This window comes from Acipenser ruthenus, chromosome 6 (assembly GCF_902713425.1).
Source record: "Acipenser ruthenus chromosome 6, fAciRut3.2 maternal haplotype, whole genome shotgun sequence".
Classification (NCBI taxonomy): Eukaryota; Metazoa; Chordata; class Actinopteri; order Acipenseriformes; family Acipenseridae; genus Acipenser; species Acipenser ruthenus.
Genome location: NC_081194.1, coordinates 29,299,264 through 29,324,261, shown reverse-complemented (window position 1 = coordinate 29,324,261; position 24,998 = coordinate 29,299,264). Strand labels below are relative to the sequence as shown.

Below are 24,998 nucleotides of genomic sequence, written 5' to 3'. Positions count from 1 at the left end.
AAATCTATAATAAAATCAATTCCGTTAGTTGTTTTTTAATGGCTGCCTGGAGTGTCTTGGATGACTGAATGCAGGTTGTTAATCATTAGGTATCCATGTTTAACAAAGTGTTTGATAGTATTGCCATCTAGGGGCAGGACAGAAGTCTCTACGCTGAAATAAACTGTAATTAAACAGCTGTTGCTATTGACAATGTGCATATGTTTTGTTTTTTATAGTCCACATGTTTTCCATATTTCACAGCATAAAATATACCTTTAAAAGTCCCAGAGCTTCCAACAACCAAATGGATTTTGTGTATAATCTGTTTGGGGAAGATTACTGTTTGTGCTGGAGCTTATGTTTTTTAGTTTTTTTTGTTTTATTGTTTTATTTATTTATTTTTTTTGCACTGGTTAGGTGGGTAAACTTTCAAAGGAAATGTCACTTCTGTATTATTAATCTTGTCAGTGATGGCAGTTTTACAACTGACAAGAAAATAATCCATGTCTTATTAAATTCCATTTAACTGTGTTACATAGAGTACAGAAGCTTTAACTGTAGCTGCTTGAACCATACTGTTTATATGGTATTTTAATACTTACTCCAGTAATTAATGTTCTATGATGTGCAGCATGAAAATACAAACAATTAATGTAGATTAAGATCTTGTAAAACAAAAACAGTTTACTGAATTTGAAACAGAGAACAAAAAAACTATAACAATTGAAAAGAGCAGAATAACAATAAAAAAAATGCTACTCGCACTAGATTTTATTAAGAAGCCCTATCTTGTAACCAAAAACAGTTTTAAGCAATCAGGGTCAGTAGCAACAAGTGGACTCGCTCTCTGCACTTCTCTGCAACAGGAAACAAGTCCAACAGTCTAAATTATAAGGTTAAAAACATCTTTTATCAACCCTTTGCAGTCCTATGTCGGACCTGGTCCGACATTGCAATTATTCCTATCCTGTCCAATGTCGGACCCTGTCCGACATCATCAAAAAGATGCAAAAAACGGGTTTCTAGTCATTTTATCTCTGGAAAAAGCGGAGAAAACCATTCAATGGCAAAGTGGGAGCGACAGGAGCCGAGACAAGCCGGAAAAAAGGGCATATCTCATGAATAGTCATACTTGCCCCTGGCATCAGATAACGGCTGCCATAAGGAAACAAGCTGGCTGTTACTGCATCAGCGCTCAGAGAATATCACAGACATTTGCAGAGCTTTTTTGAGATGTTATAGTAATAAAATAATGACTTGGATCGCATTATTGAGGTGTTTGGTGATAAAACAAGTGATCAGGAGATGATTGATCGGTATGTACGACTATTATTATTATTATTTTTTTATTTCTTAGCATATGTGAAAGCGATAGCGAACGAAGGGGTGGGGCGGGACTGAAGATGCCTAGTGAGTGCTTTGTTGATATGCAGGGCCTTTTAAACCTGTTTGACTGTGGAAAAAAATACTTTTAAACAGCGTGTCTAAAATTAACTGCGCGTGTGAAAATAAATTGGACCTGACGCGCCTGACACGCACTTAATAAATGGACTGCAAAGGGTTAAATGACAAACCAAATGCAAACATTTCAGTCCTTTACACTATCATCAGTGCTTCCGAGTCGAATGAACCACAGTGCCCAAACACCCAACATCGAGGCAGCCCCCCACCAAGGCAAAACAACCAGCAACCATCAATGAGCCGCGATTCAGACCTACAACACTAGACACAAAACATAAACACCATATATGATTGAATACACTATGTAACACAATTTTTGTTCCTGGGTAGTAAGTGTTATTTCCTAAAAAAACAACATATGAATCCAAATTAACATGTATTTGTACTAAAGTAATACAAAAATGACTACAAAAGATTTAGAAGTGAGTAGTTTTTTGAGATTTACGATTATACTCTAAATCACTTTCACGAATCAGCCCCCAAATGTAGTCTCCCATCATGTTCTCGTTATACTGCCCTTGGTAGCGGCGTTCAAAGTCCAGTATATCCTGGTGGAAGCGCTCGCCTTGCTCCTCCAAGTACGCTCCCATGTTCTCCTTGAATTTATCAAGATGAGCATCAAGGATATGGACTTTGAGGGACATCCTACAGCCCATTGTGCCGTAGTTCTTCACCAGAGTCTCAACCAGCTCCACATAGTTTTTCGGCCTTGTGATTGCCCAGGAAGCCCCGAACCACTGCGACAAAGCTGTTCCAAGCCGCTTTCTCCTTACTAGTGAGCTTCTTGGGGAATTCATTGCACTCCAGGATCTTCTTTATCTGTGGTCCGACGAAGACACCGGCTTGACCTTTGCCTCAGACAGCTTAGGGAAGAAGTCTTGAAGGTACTTGAAGGCTGCCGGCTCCTTATCTAGAGCTCTGACAAATTGTTTCATAAGGCCCAATTTGATGTGCAGTGGTGGCATCAGCACCTTCCAGGGGTCCACCAGTGGCTCCCACTTGACGTTGTTCCTCCCCACGGAGAACTCGGTCCGCTGTGGCCAGTCCCGCCTGTGGTAGTGCGCCTTGGTGTCCCTGCTGTCCCAAAGGCAAAGATAGCAGGAAAACTTGGAGACCCATCAGGAATGCCACCATTTTGAAGTCTCCTATGACCTCCCAGCCGTACTCATCATACTTCAAGGCGTCCGGCAAGGTCTTGATGCAACATTTTTCATATATGATATATTTTTTCAATAACATTGAAAATTGTAAAACATTTTAAAATTAAAAACTTTTACAATTTTAAAGATTTTAACAAATTTTATAACATAAAATTCCGAGCAACAATTGTCCATCTTACCTTCCAGAGTTTTTTTGCAGTGCGCGCAGGTGAAATGAGGTGCCCAGGGTTTGTCTTGATCCCCGACAGGCATGCCGAAACATGTCTTGTAGGCCTCACACATCTTAGCAGATGCTTCCACGAAGTACTTTTTCGCTCTTGTCTTGATAAATTGGCCGCAGACATAGCAAAATGCGTCTGCCGGATGCTTGCAGCCTCTTGATGCCATCTCAGAAAAATGCAGATATGTATCCACTTAGGCAGCTGGAACTAAACTGAACTGGTGGGCTTAAGGCCCCTGTATTTATACTACTATTTATATTACTGGAAAGTTCTAGAAGGTTCTAGAAGTTATTCCAAGTTTACTCAGCACTGAATCTATCTGGAAAATAGGTAAATTTCAAAATATCACTGTCCTGGTCACAAAAGCAAAGTTTGTGGGGAATAATAGCCATGTTCTATACTTTTGAGGCATAAGCAATTAGGAAATAACACTTACTACCCAGGAACCAAAAAAAAAAAAAAAATGTTACACGGTGATATCAAAAACAAAGCAAAGAGCAAAAAACAGAAAAGAAAAAACTAAAAACAAGATAACAACAAACACAGTTCGGGGAAGAAAAGCGCATTCAATAAACAACCAGAATATTTATCCAAAAATACATAAATGGCAGATAACACAGAACAAACAAATTATACTGGTACATATCTGTGTCTATATTAGTATGTGCACATATGTATACACACACACATGCATATATGCCTATATACATATGTACATATACACACACACACACCTCAATCCATGCAAATAACAAATATTATAGACTGTCAAAGAAAACAAGACAAAACAAAATCTTCGTTCAGCTCTGCAGGTTGCATTGTTTTAAGGTAAAATATCAATTTAGATTCACATTGTAGCAGTTTTTGTTCTAAGTTACCAGCTCTATGAGACTGTGATAATTTCTCAATTTAGATCACCTCTACGAATAGCACTCTTGTGTTTGTTAATACGTATCCGAAGCTGTCGATTGGTCTTTCCGACGTATTGCAAATTACATGAGCATGAGAGAAGGTAAATGACATTAACCGAACCACAAGTAATTAATTGCTTAATGTGGTATTGTTTGTGTGCTCTTGAACTAATATACGTGTCGGTCTTTTTGGCATTTTCACAAGCCACACAATTGCAGCAGGGGAAAAAACCAATAGACCCATCCAAAGTGCCAGATCTGTTCTTACTAGCATATCTATCAGCATGAGTATCTCTCAAGTTCCTTCCCCTAGAATATGTAAACAGTGGCAAGGTATTAAAAATCTTTTTACCAGTATTGTCTGTAGATAAGACTTGCCAATGTTTTTTCAAAATGTTTTTTTTTTATTTTATATCTCCAAGCTATGTGAAGTATATGTTGTATTATTATTATTATTTATTTCTTAGCAGATGCCCTTATCCAGGGCGACTTACGATTGTTACCATATATCAGATTATTTTTTACATACAATTACCAATTGATACAGTTGGGTTTTTATTGGAGTATTCTAGGTAAAGTACCTTACTCAAGGGTACAGCAGCAGTGTCCCCGACCTGGGATTGAACCCACACCCCCAAAGGCCAGAGCCCTAACCACTACTCCACACTGCTGCCACAAACACAGCAAACACAGGAGAAATTGTCCTTATTGGTCTTTGTACCACTAAGAAATTGATGTCTATCTTGTAAACGTACTTTCTTAGTGCCTTGTTCAGCCAATATTTTGAATTCCCTCTCACAAGAAATTGTTCATAGAGCCTCTGGACTTCAAATTCAAAGTCTTCATGTTTTGTATAAATACGGGTCAACATACTTGATTATCATTTGTTTACAACATGGCACTAGTCTTGAGACATGATGCTGTTAGAGATTCTAACCCCTGCTGGTGAGACAAGAGTTAAGGCGCACATAACTGCTCATTCAGATGTGTCTATCTCTTTTGTACAGTGGTCAATATGCTTGTCAGGGAAGTGTGTGGTGGTCTCATAGATTGGTGGCTGCCGATCATTAAGAATCTTAATGAGGGAGTAACAGGCAGTGTTGTATCTCGTTATGCATAACTTCCACTGCAGGTGAGACAAAGTTTAAAGTTCTAGAGCTGCTCATTTACATGAGCCTGGATCCTTTGTAAACTTGGTGAAAGGGATATCATTGGGGATCAAACCAAAAAGCAACAAAAAAGCAGTTGGCACCTATAAAGCCTAAAGAGAAGGTCTCAAAGACAAACAATAGAAACATTGAATAATTAAATGGTGTCATGTTCCTTTTTTTCAGGGAACAAACAACCAAGCTCATGTTTTTGGTCTAGAACCCTTTACAACATACGACATCCACGTTGTAGCTTTTAACAGTGCCGGACAAGTCACAAGCCCATGGACCTCAGTGCGTACGCTTGAGGCATCACCCAGTGGACTCAACAACTTTACTGTAGAGAAGAGAGAAAACGGTAGAGCACTGCTGCTAAAATGGTCTGAACCCTTGAAACCCAATGGAGTAATCAAGGTATGTTCAATAATGTGATTTTTAGTACAAATGATGATGATAACTATACAAGAATCAATCATGTATTGATTGGAAGAGCACTCTGAGCTCTTCTTAATCTTTGGTTGAGCAAACAAAAAGGACAATGTCCTTCTATAGAACTAATGATATGATAAGTTGTTTAAGAAATGCCAATTTCCCAGTGTTGTAAATCAAGGGAAAATCACATTTTTAACTGTCTGCTTCTTAAATTAACTGGTTATTCGGTTAGATAATACTGCAGTAATATGTTTTAAATATTTGAATTGCTTTTTTGTGCTTTTAATCAGTATGTTATGACACCTGCAAACTGTTTAACTTTGCATATTTTCATTCACAGACATACAATATCTTCAGTGATGACAATCTAGAATTCAGTGGCCTGTCTCGTCAGTTCCATTTCAGGCGTCTTGAGCCCTATACAGTATACACTCTAGTTCTGGAGGCCTGCACTAACGCTGGTTGTACCAGATCAGCTCCCCAGCCGATCAGAACTGATGAAGCTCCTCCCTCTTCCCAGCCTGCCCCTGTGGCCCAGTCAGTTAATGCAACCAGCATTGAACTGACGTGGGCACAACCCACACATCCAAATGGGAAAATATCTGAATACCAAATTATCTTCAGTAATAATCAGGGAAGCCGACTTGGCAATGCAGCAGTAGTTATGCAGGAGGAGAAAATCTTATTCACTGAATACAGTACTGAAAAGGATACATTTTTGTATAATGTGACAGATTTAAAAGCGTGGACAAAGTATGAGTTCAAAGTCCGATCTTGGAATACAGCAGGGTACACAGATAGTTCATGGATAATGGTAGAAACCAGACAGGCTCAACCAAAAGGTCTTGCTGCTCCAAGAGTTCATCATTTGGAAGATAATCCTCATAATTTGTTCATCACTTGGACCCCTCCAGAAGAAATCAATGGGGTTCTCCAGTCCTATCGATTACAGAGAGACAACATTACCTTCCCCTTCAGCTTTGATACCACCACAGTTAACTATACTGACGAGGACCTAATGGCTTACACTATGTACAGCTATGCAATTATTGCTTGTACTATGGGAGGGTGTACCACCAGTGTGCCTGCCAGAATTAGAACTCTTGAGACAGCACCTTCATCTGCAGGCCTTCCAAGACTTACCACTATTAGTGCAACTGAAATGAACATTTCATGGTCTGCGCCACTGATTCAGAATGGTGAAATAACTAAATACACGCTTTTAACGAATGGTGAACAACGCTATACTGGTAAAGGACTATTCAGTCTGATTTCTAATTTACAGCCATACACAGAGTATCAGTTTATCTTGATTGTCTGTACAAATGGAGGATGTACCTCAAGCCCACCTGCATCAGCAAGAACACATGAAGCGCCACCTACCAATATGAGCGCACCAAGACTAAAAGTAACTGGGTCAGAGTCAGTAGAGGTTACTTGGGAACAGCCAACTTATCCCAATGGGGAGGTCAAATCTTATGAACTAAGGAGAGATGGTGATCTTATATATGCTGGTTTGGAGACCCGTTATCATGACTTTACCTTAATGCCAAGCATTGAGTATACCTACACAGTGACTGCAAACAATAGTAAAGGAAGCATCACTAGTCCCATAGCTACAGCAAGGACAAATCCATCTGCTCCATCTGGTGTAGCACCTCCAAAATTGCAACCATCAAGTCTAAGTGGTATCTTTGTGATGTGGGACCCTCCTGCTCGATCCAACGGAGAGATTACGAACTACACTCTTTTAAGAAGGGATCCTGTAGAAGCAATAATCATAACAATCATCTTTCCTTCTAATCATCCATCCTATTTTAGCCGCACATATACATTATCTGGTCTTAAACCATATTACAGGTGGGTAATACTATCATCATAACTTCTCTTTTATTGGTCTTGGCTGGTGCAGAGTTATAGTTGTTTATAATGTTTTTTAAATGTTGACCACAACCTAATATGTTCACCTTTGCCCAGATACTTCAGCCGATTTAAATAGGTGATGTTGTAAGGTTGGTACATAGTATAGTATTTAGAGATTTCTATGTTTCCATTTTAGAGTTTGATATCCTGCTAAGAGAATATGTTTTACAACTCAAAATCACCTTCTGTATCTCATAAAAGGTACCTTTTCAAATTAAACATGTTTGAAGGGCTTCCCTTCATAGAAATGTTGAACTAAAATGATAGGAAGGAGCTCATCAGTCTTATCTTCTAGACACCACAGGATCAGTACAGGTGACCTTCCTTTCCACTCCCTTCCTCTGGATTTTGCTTTTTTTAACCAACCAGCCTGAATAGTAGAAAACAATACCGTATTTTAAACTGCCCCCTGGGATAGAGTTGTCTGTCCAAGTCTAGTATATCTAAAGAAAGGCTTATCGAATTGTGTTTAAACTGGACAAGGGCATTCTTTAGCACAGTTTATTGACAGTAGCATAATCTAGGAATGTATATGTCACATTTATACTTTTACAATTTATGATACTGGTACAATAGAGCTAATTTGGGTTTCCCTTTCAGTATGAAATGTAACCATTACCAAATGGGTATTTACCTCCTAAAGACCCGAATCCTGAATATTGTATACCAAAGTTGTTCACCGAGCCTGTGAGGCAGTCACAGCCTGCCCCCGAGGGCACAAAAGGACTGTGCTCACAGATCTCGGCACCATTTTTCCTTTCAAGACTGACCTGATCGGAGAGAGCCTTGTTCAGATAAGTACATTGTTGCTTCTATCTGTATATATTTTGCATTTATTGTGTTTTTACACAAATTATATGTGATATTTAAACTAATCGCTGCAATAGTTTTTAATAATTATACATATTGTGTGCAGTACAGCCTGTTGCTTGTTACGTCCCACTGCGCCTTGTACCCCGCATGAAGCCAGCGGCTCGAGTCGTTCCTTCCCAAGGATCCAGCAACATAAGTCGGCTGACTTGTGCTCTTTCCCCAGGCTGCATAGCTCGGCTGGAGCTTATTTTATTTCTTGTTTTTGCGTTTCAGCACCATACGAGACGTAATTGTTTAATTACTGTTTTTTGTTGAGACAGAGTTTCCTCTTTGTGCTTTTAGCATCACCATTTTGAAGGCTGTTAGTCCAGTCTAACAAGCAGGCTTCCCTCAGTCTCGTGTGTGGTACTGACTGAGTTTTGCCAGTGGCTTTTTCCCTGTACATTGCCACACGCGGTCACTGCGACCGTACTGAACCGGTACCGAGGTCACCAACCCGCTCCCATCCTGACCCGGTACCGTCACTGAACCAGTACCGAACCGTCCCGGTACCATACACATACCGACCCGGTACTAAAGTCACCAAACCGGTACCAAATTGTCCCTGTACCGACCAGATTCTGACCCAGTACTGTACCGCTATGACCCAGTACTAAAGTCACCGAACCGGTACTGAACTGACCCAATGCTACAGTCACCAAACTGATATCGACCCTGGGTTCTACACAGTGAAAAAGCCACCGAATCAGTACTGAACCGGCCTGGTGCCAACCAGATTCCAAACCAGTCCTGCACCGGTCCTGAATCAGTACCGACCCGGTGTTAAACACACCAAATCAGTACCAAACCAGCCCGCTACCAACTGGTGCTCAAGTCACCAGTCCGGTACCAAACCAGTTCCTCAGGGGTCTTGACCCACCCGGTCCATAACTATAAGCAGATTGAGGCAGCACCTGTACAACTGTATCTGTACACCGCATTGCTTGCTCCTTGCATCATGCCCAGGTTTTATCCCTGTGAGACATGCAAGGCCTGTCTGCCTATTGAGGACAAGCCCTGCAGGTGTTCTTACTGCCTGAGTCCAAAGCACACCAAGGAGGTACTGGCTAATCTCAGCTTCTGCAAGTTTTGTGCCCCTTTTTCCAAGCGAACACTTGAGAAACAGCTATCCCGCAGCTCTAAGGAGCGCTCTGCACAGTGTTGCCAACTCCACATAGCAGGAAGTCGCCAGAGAAACCTCACAACGTCACTAGATGTCGTTATTTAGACATTCTAAAGTCACCAGAAATGTCGCTGGACAATTTGCCAAGTATTCCAGATAGTAAATCTCAAGTCGCTAGACGTTACTATTTAGAGAACTTTATAAAAGGGAGAGTGGTATTCTAGTAACATTTTATATTTTATATTATAAAGTCAATTATAAAGACGATTTACCAAGTATTACACATAGTAAACTGATATATACTTCTTAGTACATACTTAAAATCGCTCCATACGCCCATTCCCCTTCTTTGGATGTAGATCAGGGGTGTCAAACTTGTTTCGTTTGGTGGGCCTGATCTGATACCCTGGCGCTTGGTGTAGGCCAAGTGACAGTTATAAAAATACAAAGCCGAACCCAAAACCTCAAAATTACTGTATTTAACAAAAATGATCATAACATATTTACATTCCCCTAAATAACACATATTGATTATTTTACTCGCTGTCACCTCTTAGAACATGTGTGCAAACATGCCTCCAGCGAATTCTTTGCATGAACAGCACAAATTGTCATGTTGCTGTGATTGCTGTCAATCGCCGATCACGTGGGTGAGACGGCAGTGGTCACCAGAAAAAGGTTTTCAGTTCTGATTTGCAAGTTCTGTAGTGACAAGTGTCATCATGTCTTTATCCATGAAGAGAAAGGTGGAACAAGAGAGCTGGGTGTTTCAAGAGAAATGGGGAATTTCGTATTTCTTTGTGGGCATGAAAGGAAAGCCAATGTGCTTAATTTGTAAGTGTAACCCAGGTTTGTTTTGTACTTTTTGGGATGATAACCTGCCATTGTTGTGTCTTCGCAATAAACACAAAGTGGCCATAGACACGTTTTCATAAAGTAATAATGTTAGTTTTTAACTTGAATAAACACAATATGTGTTGTAGCGGCAGTAAGAATCCAAGCATACAACTTTTATCTTCCAAAATAGATAGCTATTTTATTTAGCAAATAGAGTGAACAGCAACACTCACCAGTGCGTGGGGTTGATCTTAGCTGACAGTCGGAGTGCACCAGGAGAACACCCCCTACTGCTCCGTGCCAGCCAATGGGGTGTCAGCAGGACACGCCCCCAACTCACAGCAGTAGTAGTGACACAAGGAAGGGAAAGCGAGCAGCGATATCAGCAAAAAATCAGATTTTGATCTAGACAGCATTCAGAACTGGGCAGACACATGGTAAGTTATATTTAATAGAGAAAAGTGTAAGGTACTGCACGCAGGCAATTAAAATGTGCATTATAAATATCATATGAGATATACTGAAATTGAAGAAGGAAAAAGACCTAGGAGTTTATGTTGACTCAGAAATGTCTTCATCTAGACAATGTGGGGAAGATATAAAAAAAGGCCAACAAGATGCTCGGATATATTGTGAAAAGTGTTGAATTTAAATCAAGGGAAGTAATGTTAAAACTTTACAATGCATTAGTAAGACTTCATCTAGAATATTGTTTGCACTTCTGGTCACCTCGTTACAGAAAGGATATTGCTGCTATAGAAAGAGTGCAAAGAAGAATGACCAGAATTATCCCGGGTTTAAAAGGCATGTCGTAGGCAGACAGGCTAAAAGAATTGAATCTATTCAGTCTTGAACAAAGAAGACTACGCGGTGATCTGATTCAAGCATTCAGAATTCTAAAAGGTTTTGACAATGTCGACTTTTTTGACCCGAAAAAAGAAACAAGGACCAGGGGTCACAAATGGAGATTAGATAAAGGGGCATTCAGAACAGAAAATAGGAGGCACTTTTTTACACAGATAAATGTGAGGGTCTGGAACCAACTCCCCAGTAATGCTGTTGAAGCTGACACCCTGGGATCTTTCAAGAAGCTGCTTGATGAGATTCTGGGATCAATAAGCTACTAACAACCAAACGAGCAAGATGGGCCAAATGGCCTCTCGTTTGTAAACTTTCTTATGTTCTTATGTTCTTAACACACCCGAGAAAGTGGCCCAGGGAGGAAACCATCTTCACGGTCTTCCTCATCCTCCTTGAGCTCTGCCTCTCCGTCCCCTCCCTGCAGAAGAGGAGGGCAATTGGCAGACTCGGAGCAGATGGAAAAGCTTTGGGCAGCTGTTTCCCATCAAGGAACCGTTCTCACTGAATTACTGCGGGAACGTTCAGCGCCACTTGCCCCGCCTGTCCCCTTGGGGCCCCATATCATAGGAGGTGGGCAAACAGGAGCTGACGTTCCCGCCTGAGGATGTGTAGTCCAACAGCTTATACCGCTAGTCAAGAGGGCCACTGCAATCTTGCAAGTGTCCTGGTCTACAGCAGGTGAAACAAGGCAGTCGATTTCCCCTCAATTCATTCATTTTCATTTTCTTTTTGAAATCCAGTCTTCCTGGGACCGTCCGGCAACAACTCCTGCTGTTTCCCGGTCAATGGACACCCTTGTAGGGTGCATGATGTGGAGAAGCTGGGCCTGGCCTATTTTCTGCCGGTTGAGGCTTCTATTGCTGCCTTGGTCCAGACGCCTAATTTAGCGTTCCTATCTAAGGACGCTGCCTGCCCTAACAAGCAGTGCCGAGTCTCTGAGGTGATCCTGGCTGAATAGCCAGCCAGTGTGTTTTATCATTCAAAGCAGCTTTCTTGCTCACTATCACCTTGTGGCAGGGTGCCCCGCTCCTGTGTGTATTTTGTGTTTTGTGTTTTATGTTGTCAGTTGTATGTGTATCTATGTATTGGTGCATGGAGTATGGGTTATCACGAGTGATTTAAAATATATAGTTGTATTTAGGCACAGGGTTTCCGAATGGTAGGCACGGGCCAGCCTTCGGCTTAGCCTTGTAGCATTCCAGTTGTCTGCAATCTTGCCCCTACGACGGCTTTGGTACACTCACCCAGTTGGTTATGGTTACATTTCATACTTGAAAGGGAACATTAGGTTATTATCATTATTATTATTTGTTTATTTAGCAGACGCCTTTATCCAAGGCGACTTACAGAGACTAGGGTGTGTGAACTATGCATCAGCTGCAGAGTCACTTACAATTACGTCTCACCTGAAAGACAGAGCACAAGAAGGTTAAGTGACTTGCTCAGGGTCACACAATGAGTCAGTGGCTGAGGTGGGATTTGAACCGGGGACCTCCTGGTTACAAGCCCTTTTCTTTAACCACTGGACCACACAGCCTCCATAACCCTGTGTGGCAGGGACAGGGTTAATGTCTCTGCCAGCAACCACAGGTGTGGCCACTTTCCAGTTAGTGCAGATTGGTGCTAAGTGGGGAGTGGCCACCTGCATAAAAGCAGGCAGAAATCTTTTGTCTGGGAGAAGAGAAGTTGGTGAGTTTTGAATCTGTGTTGTTGCTGTGTTACTATGTATATGTGAGTAGTGACGACGAATGCCCAGCCTACAAACTGTGTTTTGTTTGAACATTTTGTGTTGGCCCTTGTGCCCTTTTGTTTGTATCCTGTTTTGTTTATTAAATGTGCGCTTTAGAGCTTAACCCTTTGCGGTCCATTTATTCAGCGCGTCTCAGACGCGTCAGGTCCAATTTATTTTCACACACGCAGTTTATTTTAGACATGCTGTTTAAAAGTATTTTTTTTCACAGTAAAACAGGTTTAAAAGGCACTGCATATCAACAGGACACTCAGTACTGCACCTCCAGCCCCGCCCATCCCTCGTTCGCTGTTTTTTTCACATACCTCTTGATAGTCATGCATACCATCTCATAATCATCTCCTGATCACTCGTTTTATCACCAAACTCCTCAATAATGCAATCCAAGTCATTATTTTATTACTATAACATCTCAAAAAAGCTCTGCAAATGTCTGTGATATTCTTTGAGCGCTGGATGCAGAAGCAGCTATCGTGTTTGTTTATGTCCGTGTTATCTATGTGATGCCGGGGCTATTTGTATTCATGAGATACACCCCCTTTTTTATTTTTATTTTTTGTTGGCTTCACTCAGCTCCTGTCGATCTCACTTGGCCATTGAATGGTTTTCTTGCCTTTTTCCGGAGAAAAAACGACTAGAGACCTGTTTTTTGCGTCTTTTTGATGATGTCGGACAGGGTCCGACATTGGACCAGAAAGGGAAAGGACCGCAAAGGGTTAAACTGCAGCTTCCTTGCCTCTGAGTCTCTGTCTTGCCTCAACCCTGCTACACCCTGGTTCCTTGAAATAGAAATGTAACCATTAACCTTGAAGGTCGCTGCCTCTATGATTGCAGCTGGCCTGAAGGAAAAATGGCGGTGAGTAGCTTTGGTGTACAATATTCAGGATTCGGGTCTTTAGGAGGTAAATACTTAATTTATGGTTACATTTCTATTTCAGGGAACCAGGGTTATGATAATAACCAAACATTTTCAGCCGTGGCAAGGGATATTTATTGTATTTTCTGTGCCTTTTGGCACCAAAATACAAAAACAAAGCCAGGGTATGTGGTCAATGCCAGGGTATTTGTTTAAAATAGTATATCTTGTTAAAACACTGTTTGCTTTTATTTTCAGATATGAAGTAAGAATTGAAGCTTGCACTGTTTTGGGCTGTGCTTCAAGCGATTGGGCATCAACACAGACATTGGAAGCCCCACCTGCAAATCAGACTGCCCCTCTCATAGAACTCCACACTGACGCTGATGGATTTCAGTTAGTGCTTCTTGTGTCATGGCCAGTGCCACAGCAACCCAATGGAAAGATCCTGCACTTTGAGCTTTACAGAAGACTAGTTACCAACCCCCCAACTAGCTCAGGATTGATCCTAATTTACAAGGGTGTATTAACATCATTCCGGGACGCTACATTACAGCCATTCACGGAATATGAATATCAGGTATAGTCATGTTATATAGTATTTCCCCAATAAACAAAATGTTTGGAAACAGATCACTGATGTGCATATTTCCATAAGGCAATTTCATACTTTAATTTCAATACAAGCCTTATTTACAAAGCTTAAACTCAATAGATATTTAAAGACTGTTTTTATGTATGTATTTCTTTCTTTATTTTGATTTATTTTGTGAAGACTTAAATAGTTTAATATCCATGGTGAGCATTTACTCTCATGTCTCATCTTATACCTATATTACTTCTCAAATTATAATTTTAGATGATGAAAATATTTCAAATAACTGAACATGTACAGCTACATAAAGAACATATAAAAAGTAAGGTTATAGCTGCCAGATTTCCCTTTTTACGATACAGTATTTACAGAAGTCACTTGGCTAAAAATGTTTATCCATTAAGAGTGCACTTACTGTACAAGAGTTATGTCACCTCCTGTTTAGTTTTCACCTAGGTAGGAAAACAGCCAGCATGGATTCAAATGGCTGTCTAGTAAAATAGGCTGTAAAGATATCAAGCGGAACAGCAGATGTTTTAATCATATTTTTTTAAGTTTTTAGAGGAGGTTCACTACTGAACTGGCATACCCAGTTTGTTGTTTTATACAGTTATGTTCTAAGGCACATTTATTATTTATAAGAGTGCAGATGCACTTCGCTTACCTCTGCAGCAAGTTTATAGCAGGTAAAGACTTGCATTCCCTTTGCTGTTTAACCAATAAAAAAACAGTTTTATTGAAACATCATGATCATATTTGTACACCTTCATTTTGATCAAATGGTCAGCAAATGTTCTGACTTAAATAATAAAACAACAGTATCAACTGTCCCTTTTAGTAATAGCAATCATTATCTTATTGTATCAGCCATTGATAAGTTTTCCTGGTATGTCCACACTACTATTTTTCTTTGCCCTCCACATGTTTCTTACTGTGCTCTACCTTTTTAAACATTTGTTCATTGTTTATGCATACTTATTTTATAAAGTACCCAGTCCCTGTTGGTTATAATGGAGTACACCTGTATTAACAGGTAACAATAAAGAGCATATCAAATCCCTTAGGAGAACTTAAAATGAAAAACACATTGTGTTGCATGTTTTATGTTACTGCATTAATCTACTTGGGATTGCTCCCTATGCACTTTTGTTGTCCATTACTCACTATTATTTTACAGAGTCAAGATCCACTGATTTAATGACCCAGAACATGTGGATAAACATGTCAAAATAATGTATTTGGTGTTAATGTGAAATATGCCTTATAAGACAGCAATAATAAGCAGTAAGGCTGGAGATAAGGCTTTACTGTCCTGGGGATCCCAACTCTTTTTGATCTAACAATCTCTGTATTTGTTGTGGAAAACATTTATGTTGCATTACTTTGATACTTACAGTACTACTGCTAGTGTGCAGTATTGTCAGATTAAGGCCATTTATCACATAACATTTTGTTAAAGTTCAGTTTCTTTTTGACTCTTTATGAAACTTGTTATTACTTTCAAGCAAAACACAATATTAGATGTGATACATCTGAACAGATTATGACATTTTGGAAGTCTGTTATTCTTTATGACTGTAGTTGGTCTTGGAAATTATGTGCTACAGGGCACAGTTCTGATGCCTGTGAAAGAGTGAAGCTGGTCCCAAGATCATGGGATCACATGAGGCCTCTAGTGGATGTCCCCTCTTAAAGTAAAACGTGTCATCAGTCAGACCACATTATGGCCGTCCTTATTGTTTATTTCATGTCAAACTTATTTACATGCAGTTCATACATAAGTTATGTAGTTTTGTTATTAGTTAAATATAGCAGTTAGTAAGAGTTTCTAGAAAAAATAATCTTGCAGAGTTATTTATTGCGTTTATTTTCCCATAGACTAGCTGAATAGCCACTCAGAAAAGTATTGTATTTAATATGAGCTGATCTTTATATAGGTGACATAACTTACAAGTTCTTGTAAATGACAGACTACCCTTTATAAAATAACATTAGCACTTGATTGTCAGGTTCAAGATGCATTCCAAGTCTGTAGATGAATTGATATAATTGTGTTGATTGTATCTTCTTATTTATGAGGCATAATTTATGACGACTGGCCAGCAAACTGAGTGATGACTGACTCTAACCAAAGCAATAAATCAGAAGCAGTGAAAGCAGAGATGATTATGATCGAATCTATTGAATTAGCTGCTGCCCTCAGCCATTACATGTATTGGAAAGACCTTTTAATGTCTGCTGGTCTGTCTCAGGGGAATGTGCTAACTATCCCATTACATACCCATAGGAAACACATTATTACATTATATGTCTTCCAAAGTTATGCTCCCTCATGACTTGGTTATTGAGAGCTGAGCTGTGTGTAGTTTTCTAACAGCTAAGTTAATAAATTAATTTACAACTGACTGATGTTGTATGAAGTATATTCTCAATACAGACAGACATGAATCTCTTTCAATATATATCTCCCAGGTTAAATTACTTGTACTGTAAATAAAGAGAATACTTGTCAATTGAATCCAATTCAATCTAATTAAATGATTTATTGTTTAAGCATGGTGAGAACCCTTTGAGATCAACATCTTATTTCGATCAGGGCTCTGAAAGGCAGCAGCAGCAGCACACAGCCACACACTGTCTGTTACAATAGAAATTATACATTATGAATAAAACATTAGTGTATGTCTCTTTTTAAGTACTTTCAGAAAGTCCCCTGTTCATGGTTTTGATTGTAGTTTGAATAGTTGTCAGTTATTGTGATAATCTATTGTTTAAACTTAGGATCCATCATTTTACAATCAGGAAATTCTTATTCAGTCAGAAGCTAAATTGGAATTCAGATATGCTGAGAAGAACCAGTTTCCATTGTGGGACTTGTTAGCTAAGTAGAATATCTGAAAAAGTGGTATTACCAGAGATTACAGACAAAATTGTTGGTGCTCGGCTGCCCATGTTCTTAGTATTTTGTTTTTAAAATGTTTTATTTCACCACTACTAACCATCATGAATTTTACAACAAAACAGTACAATATAGTGGTACCTTGGTATAGAGAACAACTAATCGGAAAAAAAAGAGAGAATCGGACACAGAAACACAGTTCTGAAGCTCCCTTAATAGAGGCTGAAAGATGGCATATTTAGATTTTGAGAATGTAATTACGCTTGATTACACATTAGTATGCACACTGTGCAGCATGCAGTAAAACTGTTCCTTCTTGCAAGGACACATTAATACTTGATGCTTGCCAAATGCTGCCAACCCTTTAAAACCATCTATGCTGAATGTTTGCAGGTTGTTAGTTAAGTTTATTTTACTATTACTAAACATATGATTATTGGATGTTTTTCATTTTTTTTAAGTTATTAAAGTTTCACTGGCAATTTATGATAATATAATAGTCATAAAAAAACTATTTAACCACTTATACTGTATCTTAAACAAGAACACCTCAATATGACACAATATGCTCATACTTTACAGTATTTTAGTTGATCTAAGGCTAGACCATGTTAAAAAACAATTGTTATGCTCTGTCACAAAAGCTGTTTTGCCCCCCATTTTTTTTGAGAGTGGCAGTACGATGTCAAAGTCTTTGTAGTATTATGCCAGTTTCAGTCCTAGTAACGGGTTCCCAACAAATCTATAATTACCCTGAAAAAAACATCTGTCATTTGTACTAAAATCTGAAAGAAATTATGGTATTGAGGAAAACCTCCGAGATGGTTTCCAGACATCCATATTGGAAGTGGTCAAATTCAAGGTCACTCCTCAAATGCCCCATTGGTGGTTGTTATCGACCTGTTCGTCATTGCCCAAGCTTTGAAGTAGCTGTGGACGAATTACAGAAGTCGTACTGGAGATGGATTTCAAAAGCCTGTGGGACATTTTTATAGTGATTTGTTTTGAATTTTCACAGAAAAACTACATATCTGATGCTGACCTCTGCTTTTCTCAGAGCGATGAGCTAGCCTCTCTCTGACCCATACTTTTCTGCTGACATAAGGGGATACTGCAGCTTTAGCACCAGTGTTTAGTAAGAAATATGCATGCAGCAGATTGCTTAGAGATTCTCATTACATTGCCATTTAGATCAATCATCCTGATTGATCACAGTGTAATTGGCTATTATTGAGGCTAGATTAACCCTATAAACTCACACATCCATCTGTGCTGTCTATTGCTCCTGACATTCTACAAATTACTTACTCATGCAAATGCTGACCCCAGGTAACCTTTTATGGTATTCATGTGTAATTATACAAATACTTTCTGATAAATAAGATTACATTACCTTCCATGTGTTCATTTACTCCTTGATGAAGGTAAAATTTAATTTCCATGTAGATTTGTTCACGATCCTTTTTAATAAGTGCTGAGGTTTGTCTAGTATGCATAATAGCAAAACCGCGTTAGGTGAACCCATGGAAAGTTGTGTTGAGTTTTGAGTTACCTTCCGTAAAAGCCTCAGAATGTGCAAAACACGAAGGTCAATTGTAATAAAATAAAAAAGTGAGCTGTGAATTAAATTATTGCAGAGTTCTTTGGGATGTATTTGCAATATTAAAAGGGTTTATAATGGAAAAGGCAGATATAAAATGTTCATTTTCTGGTGGATGATACAATATTTTGTTACCTGTTTACTACTTGAAGCATGAAACCAGTCAGTTTATGTGATATTTTCCATATATATATATATATATATATATATATATATATATATATATATATATATATATATAAATAAAAAATCAGATCTAGCAGGAGTTACTGCATTTATGCATTTATTTATTTATTTATTTATTTATTTTATTTATTAGACATTCATTCATTTGGTATTTAGTACTTTTTTTAATGGTTGAAATGTATCAAGTCATGTGATCCGATCCTGTTTGGGCCCTAAGGAAAAGCTCAATGTGTGTGTCTGACAAAATAGAAGTCTTATTAATATGTACACATATTAATACAATATTTTACATCCCCTGTGCCACCTTAAATACCCTTGTATTGTATTACTTCTCTACTATGAAATCCCTCCTTTTTATGAAATAAAAGTAAATGTTGAAATGCATACAAAGGGCTGATTCTCAAAACGATTTACTCCAAATCACTATTTGCACAATTTTTCTGAAAAGAAAAGCACATTCAATGAAATTACCAATCCAGTATTAAACAACTTCAATAGGTACAGTAGAAAATAGCGTTTGAGAACATTGCCCATGGTCGGTTTTGTAGTTGTTTGGTTTCTAATTTTAAATAGATAATATTTAATATTTTAAAATATATATTTCATTCAATTGAACACAACACAGAATATTATTCCGTATTTTTGTAGAATCACTGTAAAGTTACATTTCTAGATTTTAAGGAACATTTTGCAATTATAGGTGAGCCTGAGGGGAAATGTATATTCTCAATAAACCAACCGATTACACTGGTAATGGCATGCATGTTACAGTGTTGCTTTAATGTGTGTGGTTTTTCCAGGTGTGGTCAATAAATTCTGTAGGGAAGGTGTCAAGTTCCTGGAGCCGAGCTAGGACTGGAGCAGCCCCCCCCGAGGGTGTTCCTCCCCCCACTTTCCCCACAGTGCAGGCAACATCGGCAGTGGTCAGCATTAGCCCCCCAACAAAACCCAATGGAATTGTCAGCTTGTACAGAGTATTCAACAACAGCAGAGACAAGTACCTACTGGTAAGCTAGTTCTTCCATTTGTATCCAGTTTATATAAGGTTAGAAAACGCCCTCATTGGCCTATATGCAGTGTTGAATGTTTTTCCCCATTGTCAACTAATGCTGCTGCTAATACAGTGCTTTTTTATTTTTTGTCCCCCCTGGCAAGCACTATTGGCCTTTTTTCTTAATTAAGGGCACAATATTTACAATGTGAGCAGTCCGTAATATTCATTATTTTTCGTTAAGGTTGGGTTATTTTAATCAGATGCAAATTGAGGTTGTTTACTATAATGACAAACAACAAGATTCATTGAAATCATTAGAAAGTACATGTTCTATTTTGATAGTTCATATGGTGTAGCTCATGAGTTACAGTATTTCATCTCATGTGTTATTCTCTGCCCATCCATAGAGACATGACATCTACTTCCAAACTGAATACATTTACATCTGAATGTTTCCTGCAGCACCTCAATCCAGCTTTCTTAAAGTTCAAAAAAGGACTACTTGTAGTTAGATGGACAATGGATTTATAAGAAAAAAACAAGAAGATACAGTGTGTTAAAAAGTAGGACAGTTCAGCACCAGGCTGTAGTGTCAGAAATATGTCAGAACAGTTCAATTTTATGTGTAGAAGCACCATAAGAACTGTACTGTACAGAGTATGTCACCAATAGTTCCTGTCAAATGACACTTTATGGCCTGTGATCCATTAGTAGTGCCCGCTTGTGCCAGCTCCCGATGGTTGTTTCCTTACACACTTCATTTATCAAACTTGTTATGAATGCTTTCTGATATGACAGTCGTGTTATTTACTTTATTTCCCAAATAATATAAAAATAGTTGCTGCTGGTGATTTATACAGCAATGTATGTCACTGCATGAATAATTACAATGTTAAATGTCCTATCTATGCAGTACTTTACAATACATGTATTGTTCTTGCCTGGACAACTTCTTGTACCCCATAAACAGGTTTAAAAATTAAATGTAAAAAATTATGAGCTAAAGGTAAGAAGATTTAAAACAACAATCGGTTGGTGGTTTTTAAGTGTTGCATAACGCTGCTGTTTTAAGAGCAATGTCGTGAACCCAAGGGATGAAGTACATCATTTTAATATTTTTATAGTTATCTGAAGGAACTTCAATCCTGCAAACTATTCATGGCCTTCAGCCTTTCACAAATTACTCAGTGGGGGTTGAGGCCTGCACATGCTTCCAGTGCTGCAGCAGAGGACCAGTGGCACAGCTCATGACTCAACCGTCTGCCCCTTCTCATCAGCCCCTACCTCGTGTCAGCAATGTAACATCCAGAGCTGCTACCATAGAATGGAACGAACCACAGTCACCCAACGGTATTATTGAGAGGTAGGCATGTAGCAGATTTGGAAACTGTTGTAAAAGTAGAGCTCCTCCTCAGAAACGTCAGCTGTGTTAAAGTTCTATGCATCAGCACTGTCAGATGCTGTTACATTTTAACCTGTTGTATAAATGTCTGTCATAAGATTCCTATTAAATGCAAATGGAGTCCCTGACATATGTATTATGAAGCCTAAAGTCTGCTCTCCCTGCTGCAAGTAAGTAAGAGCTGATAGTAGGTGCTTTTATATCCAAGAAAGAACAACTTACTGATGATTCATATTGAACCATCTTAAAAGTGTTGTAAAAGTTTTGTAACTTTTAACAAAAAAAAAAAACAGCAGCAACTAATTTAAAGGTGGGAATAACAAGATGAACATTGCAACTGATCAGGTCCATCCCATGGTGTACTTACCCTGCCAAGATTTATGATGTCAGGATTACCATGCTAACATACACACAACACAATTGTTGCTGGCTGGTTTGAAAAGCACATGCCATCTCTATACCTCTTGGCATGTCCAGTAACCAGATCTGAATGTTATCGAACCTTTATTGGCCAATCTGGAGAAGAGACTTCACTGCAAATTTCCACTCTTAACTTCCCTGAAGGAATTGGAGATGGTAATCAATGAGGAATGGTCATGTATCCCTCCAGAACAATTTAAACATCTTAAAGACTAGCTTCCACATCAGTGCAGTCCTGGCTGCTTACAATTGTCCTACACTCTGTTGATAGGGTTATGCCAAGTATTTTCAAGTTTTGCCCATCCCTTGCATCTGTCTTTGACTATATAGTATGTATTTATGTATTGTTAATTATTTTTATTTAGTTATGAGCTCCAGATGTACACGGCTTGCCCACAGCCAGGACAGCCAGTGCTGAAGCCCTGTGCTCCTGGACCGAGTGAAATGAAATATTCTGGAAAAGGGCAGAGTTACAATGTGACTGACCTACAGCCATACACCAGCTACAATCTCAGAGTCATGAGCTACAACTCTGTAGGAAGTACAGGATCCGAGTGGCTGTTCATCACTACACAGAAAGAAAGTAAGTATACTTTTCAGGATAAGGTGTCTTAAGTGTTCAGCACATATCAAGACTATCATGACTGAACTTAAGTTTATGTTCTGTATTTATTCCTACACTTGTCTTTTTTGACTTCCTCTTGCAATACATTTAGCTGGGATGCAATGAGTTTTCAATAGCTTTAGACAGGGATGGAAATAAGACTCCTATTGCATAGCAGTTTCACCCATTCCAGCTTTTAATACATTTAGTCATAGTTTATAGGTAACAAGCTCAGTGAGTCTCACAGTAAACTCATAGTAAAACCACGAGTGGATCAGACTGCTATGCATGGGAGTCTTAATTTCATCCCTGGCTTTAGAGGTATTAAAAACAAACTGTTAATAATTGGGCTTTACACAGATTAGCAGTTAAAACTATTCATTGTATCAATGAGTTTTGTGTTTTATTTCTTTGAGTAGTGTGTGTGTGTGTGTGTGTGTGTGTGTGTGTGTATTTTATTATTAAAATGAAGATTGTACATACAGTACTGTGCACAAGTTTTAGGCAGGTGTGAAAAAATGCTGTAAAGTAAGAATGTTTTCAAAAATAGACATGTTAATAGTTTATATTTATCAATTAACAAAATGCAAAGTGAGTGAACAGAAGAAAAATCTACATCAAATCAATATTTGGTGTGACCACCCTTTGCCTTCAAAACAGCATCAATTCTTCAAGGTACACTTGCAAACAGTTTTTGAAGGAACTTGGCAGGTAGGTTGGCCCAAACATCTTGGAGAACTAACCACAGTTCTTCTGTGGATTTAGGCAGCCTCAGTTGCTTCTCTCTCTTCATGTAATCCCAGACAGACTCAATGATGTTGAGATCAGGGCTCTGTGGGGGCCATACCATCACTTCCAGGACTCCTTGTTCTTCTTTACGCTGAAGATAGTTCTTAATGACTTTTGCTGTATGTTTGGGGTCGTTGTCATGCTGCAGAATAAATTTGGGGCCAATCAGATGCCTCCCTGATGGTATTGCATGATGGATAAATGTCTGCCTGTAGTTCTCAGCATTGAGGAGACCATTAATTCTGACCAAATCCCCAACTCCATTTGCAGAAATGCAGCCCCAAACTTGCAAGGAACCTCCACCATGCTTCACTGTTGCCTGCAGACACTCATTCGTGTACCGCTCTCCAGCCCTTCGGCGAACAAACTGCCTTCTGCTACAGCCAAATATTTCACATTTTGACTCATCAGTCCAGAGCACCTGCTGCCATTTTTCTGCACCCCAGTTCCTGTGTTTTCGTGCATAGTTGAGTCGCTTGGCCTTGTTTCCACGTCGGAGGTATGGCTTTTTGGCCGCAAGTCTTCCATGAAGGCCACTTCTGACCAGACCTCCGGACAGTAGATGGGTGTACCAGGGTCCCACTGTTTTCTGCCAATTCTGAGCTGTTGGCACTGCTGGACATCTTCCGATTGCGAAGGGAAGTAAGCATGATGTGTCTTTCATCTGCTGCAGTAAGTTTCCTTGGCCGACCACTGTGTCTACGGTCCTTAACGTTGCCCGTTTCTTTGTGCTTCTTCAAAAGAGCTTGGACAGCACATCTGGAAACCCCTGTCTGCCTTGAAATTTCTGCCTGGGAGAGACCTTGCTGATGCAGTATAACTACCTTGTGTCTTGTTGCTGTGCTCAGTCTTGCCATGGTGTATGACTTTTGACAGTAAACTGTCTTCAGCAACCTCACCTTGTTAGCTGAGTTTGGCTGTTCCTCACCCAGTTTTATTCCTCCTACACAGCTGTTTCTGTTTCAGTTAATGATTGTGTTTCAACCTACATATTGAATTGATGATCATTAGCACCTGTTTGGTATAATTGTTTAATCATACACCTGACTATATGCCTACAAAATCCCTGACTTTGTGCAAGTGTACCTAGAAGAATTGATGCTGTTTTGAAGGCAAAGGGTGGTCACACCAAATATGGATTTGATTTAGATTTTCCTTCTGTTCACTCACTTTGCATTTAGTTAATTGATAAATATAATCTATTAACATGTCTATTTTTGAAAGCATTCTTACTTTACAGCATTTTTTTACACCTGCCTAAAACTTTTGCACAGTACTGTATATATTGTAGTAACATGACTAGCGGTCAAGGCTAGCCAGCACCAGAAATGGCAACTGAGACACCAGAACTGCAAGTTCCATTTGAAGTACAAAATGTAACCATTACCATATGGGTATTTACCTCATAAAGACCCGAAAACTGAATATTGTATACCAAAGCTGCTCAGCGAGCCTGTGATGCAATTATGGCCTGCCCCCGAGGGCACAAAAGGACTGCGCTCACAGATCTCAGCGCTATTTTTCCTTTCAAGACTGACCTGATCGGAGAGCCTTATTCAGTTAAGTACATTGTTGCTTCTATGTATATATTTCGCACTTATTGTGTTTTTATACAAATTATATGTGATATTTCAACTAATCGCTATGATAGTTTTTACTAATTACGCATTTTGTGTGCCCTACAGCTTGTTGCTTGTTATGTCCCACTGCGGCCTTGTGCCCCGTGTGATTCCAGCGGCTCGAGTCGCTCCTTCTGAGTGATCCAGCGACATAAGTCAGCTGACTTTGTGCTTTCCCCCCAGGCTGCACAGTTCCAGCTGGAGCTTATTTTAATTCTCATTTTTGCTTTTTAGCACCATACAAGACGTTTAATATTATTTATGGAATTGTTTAATTACTGTTTTTTGTTGAGAAAGTTTTCTCTTTGTGTGTTTTCTGTTCTTTTAAGCACACATGCAGCAAGAGCAGCTGGGCTCAGCAGCACTGCGTTAG

General features: G+C 39.2%; 1 protein-coding gene across 1 annotated transcript in view; it reads left to right on the top strand.

Moving 5' to 3' along the window:
* The window catches only part of ush2a (Usher syndrome 2A (autosomal recessive, mild)), a 387,586-nt gene that overhangs the window by 348,733 nt on the left and 13,855 nt on the right, over positions 1-24,998 (top strand). Inside the window, exons 61-66 of the mRNA XM_034017082.3 lie at positions 5,070-5,297; positions 5,656-7,175; positions 13,776-14,097; positions 19,598-19,804; positions 20,916-21,154; positions 21,979-22,196. Of these exons, the coding sequence (XP_033872973.3) occupies positions 5,070-5,297; positions 5,656-7,175; positions 13,776-14,097; positions 19,598-19,804; positions 20,916-21,154; positions 21,979-22,196 (2,734 nt within the window). The remainder of the gene's footprint in view (positions 1-5,069; positions 5,298-5,655; positions 7,176-13,775; positions 14,098-19,597; positions 19,805-20,915; positions 21,155-21,978; positions 22,197-24,998) is intronic.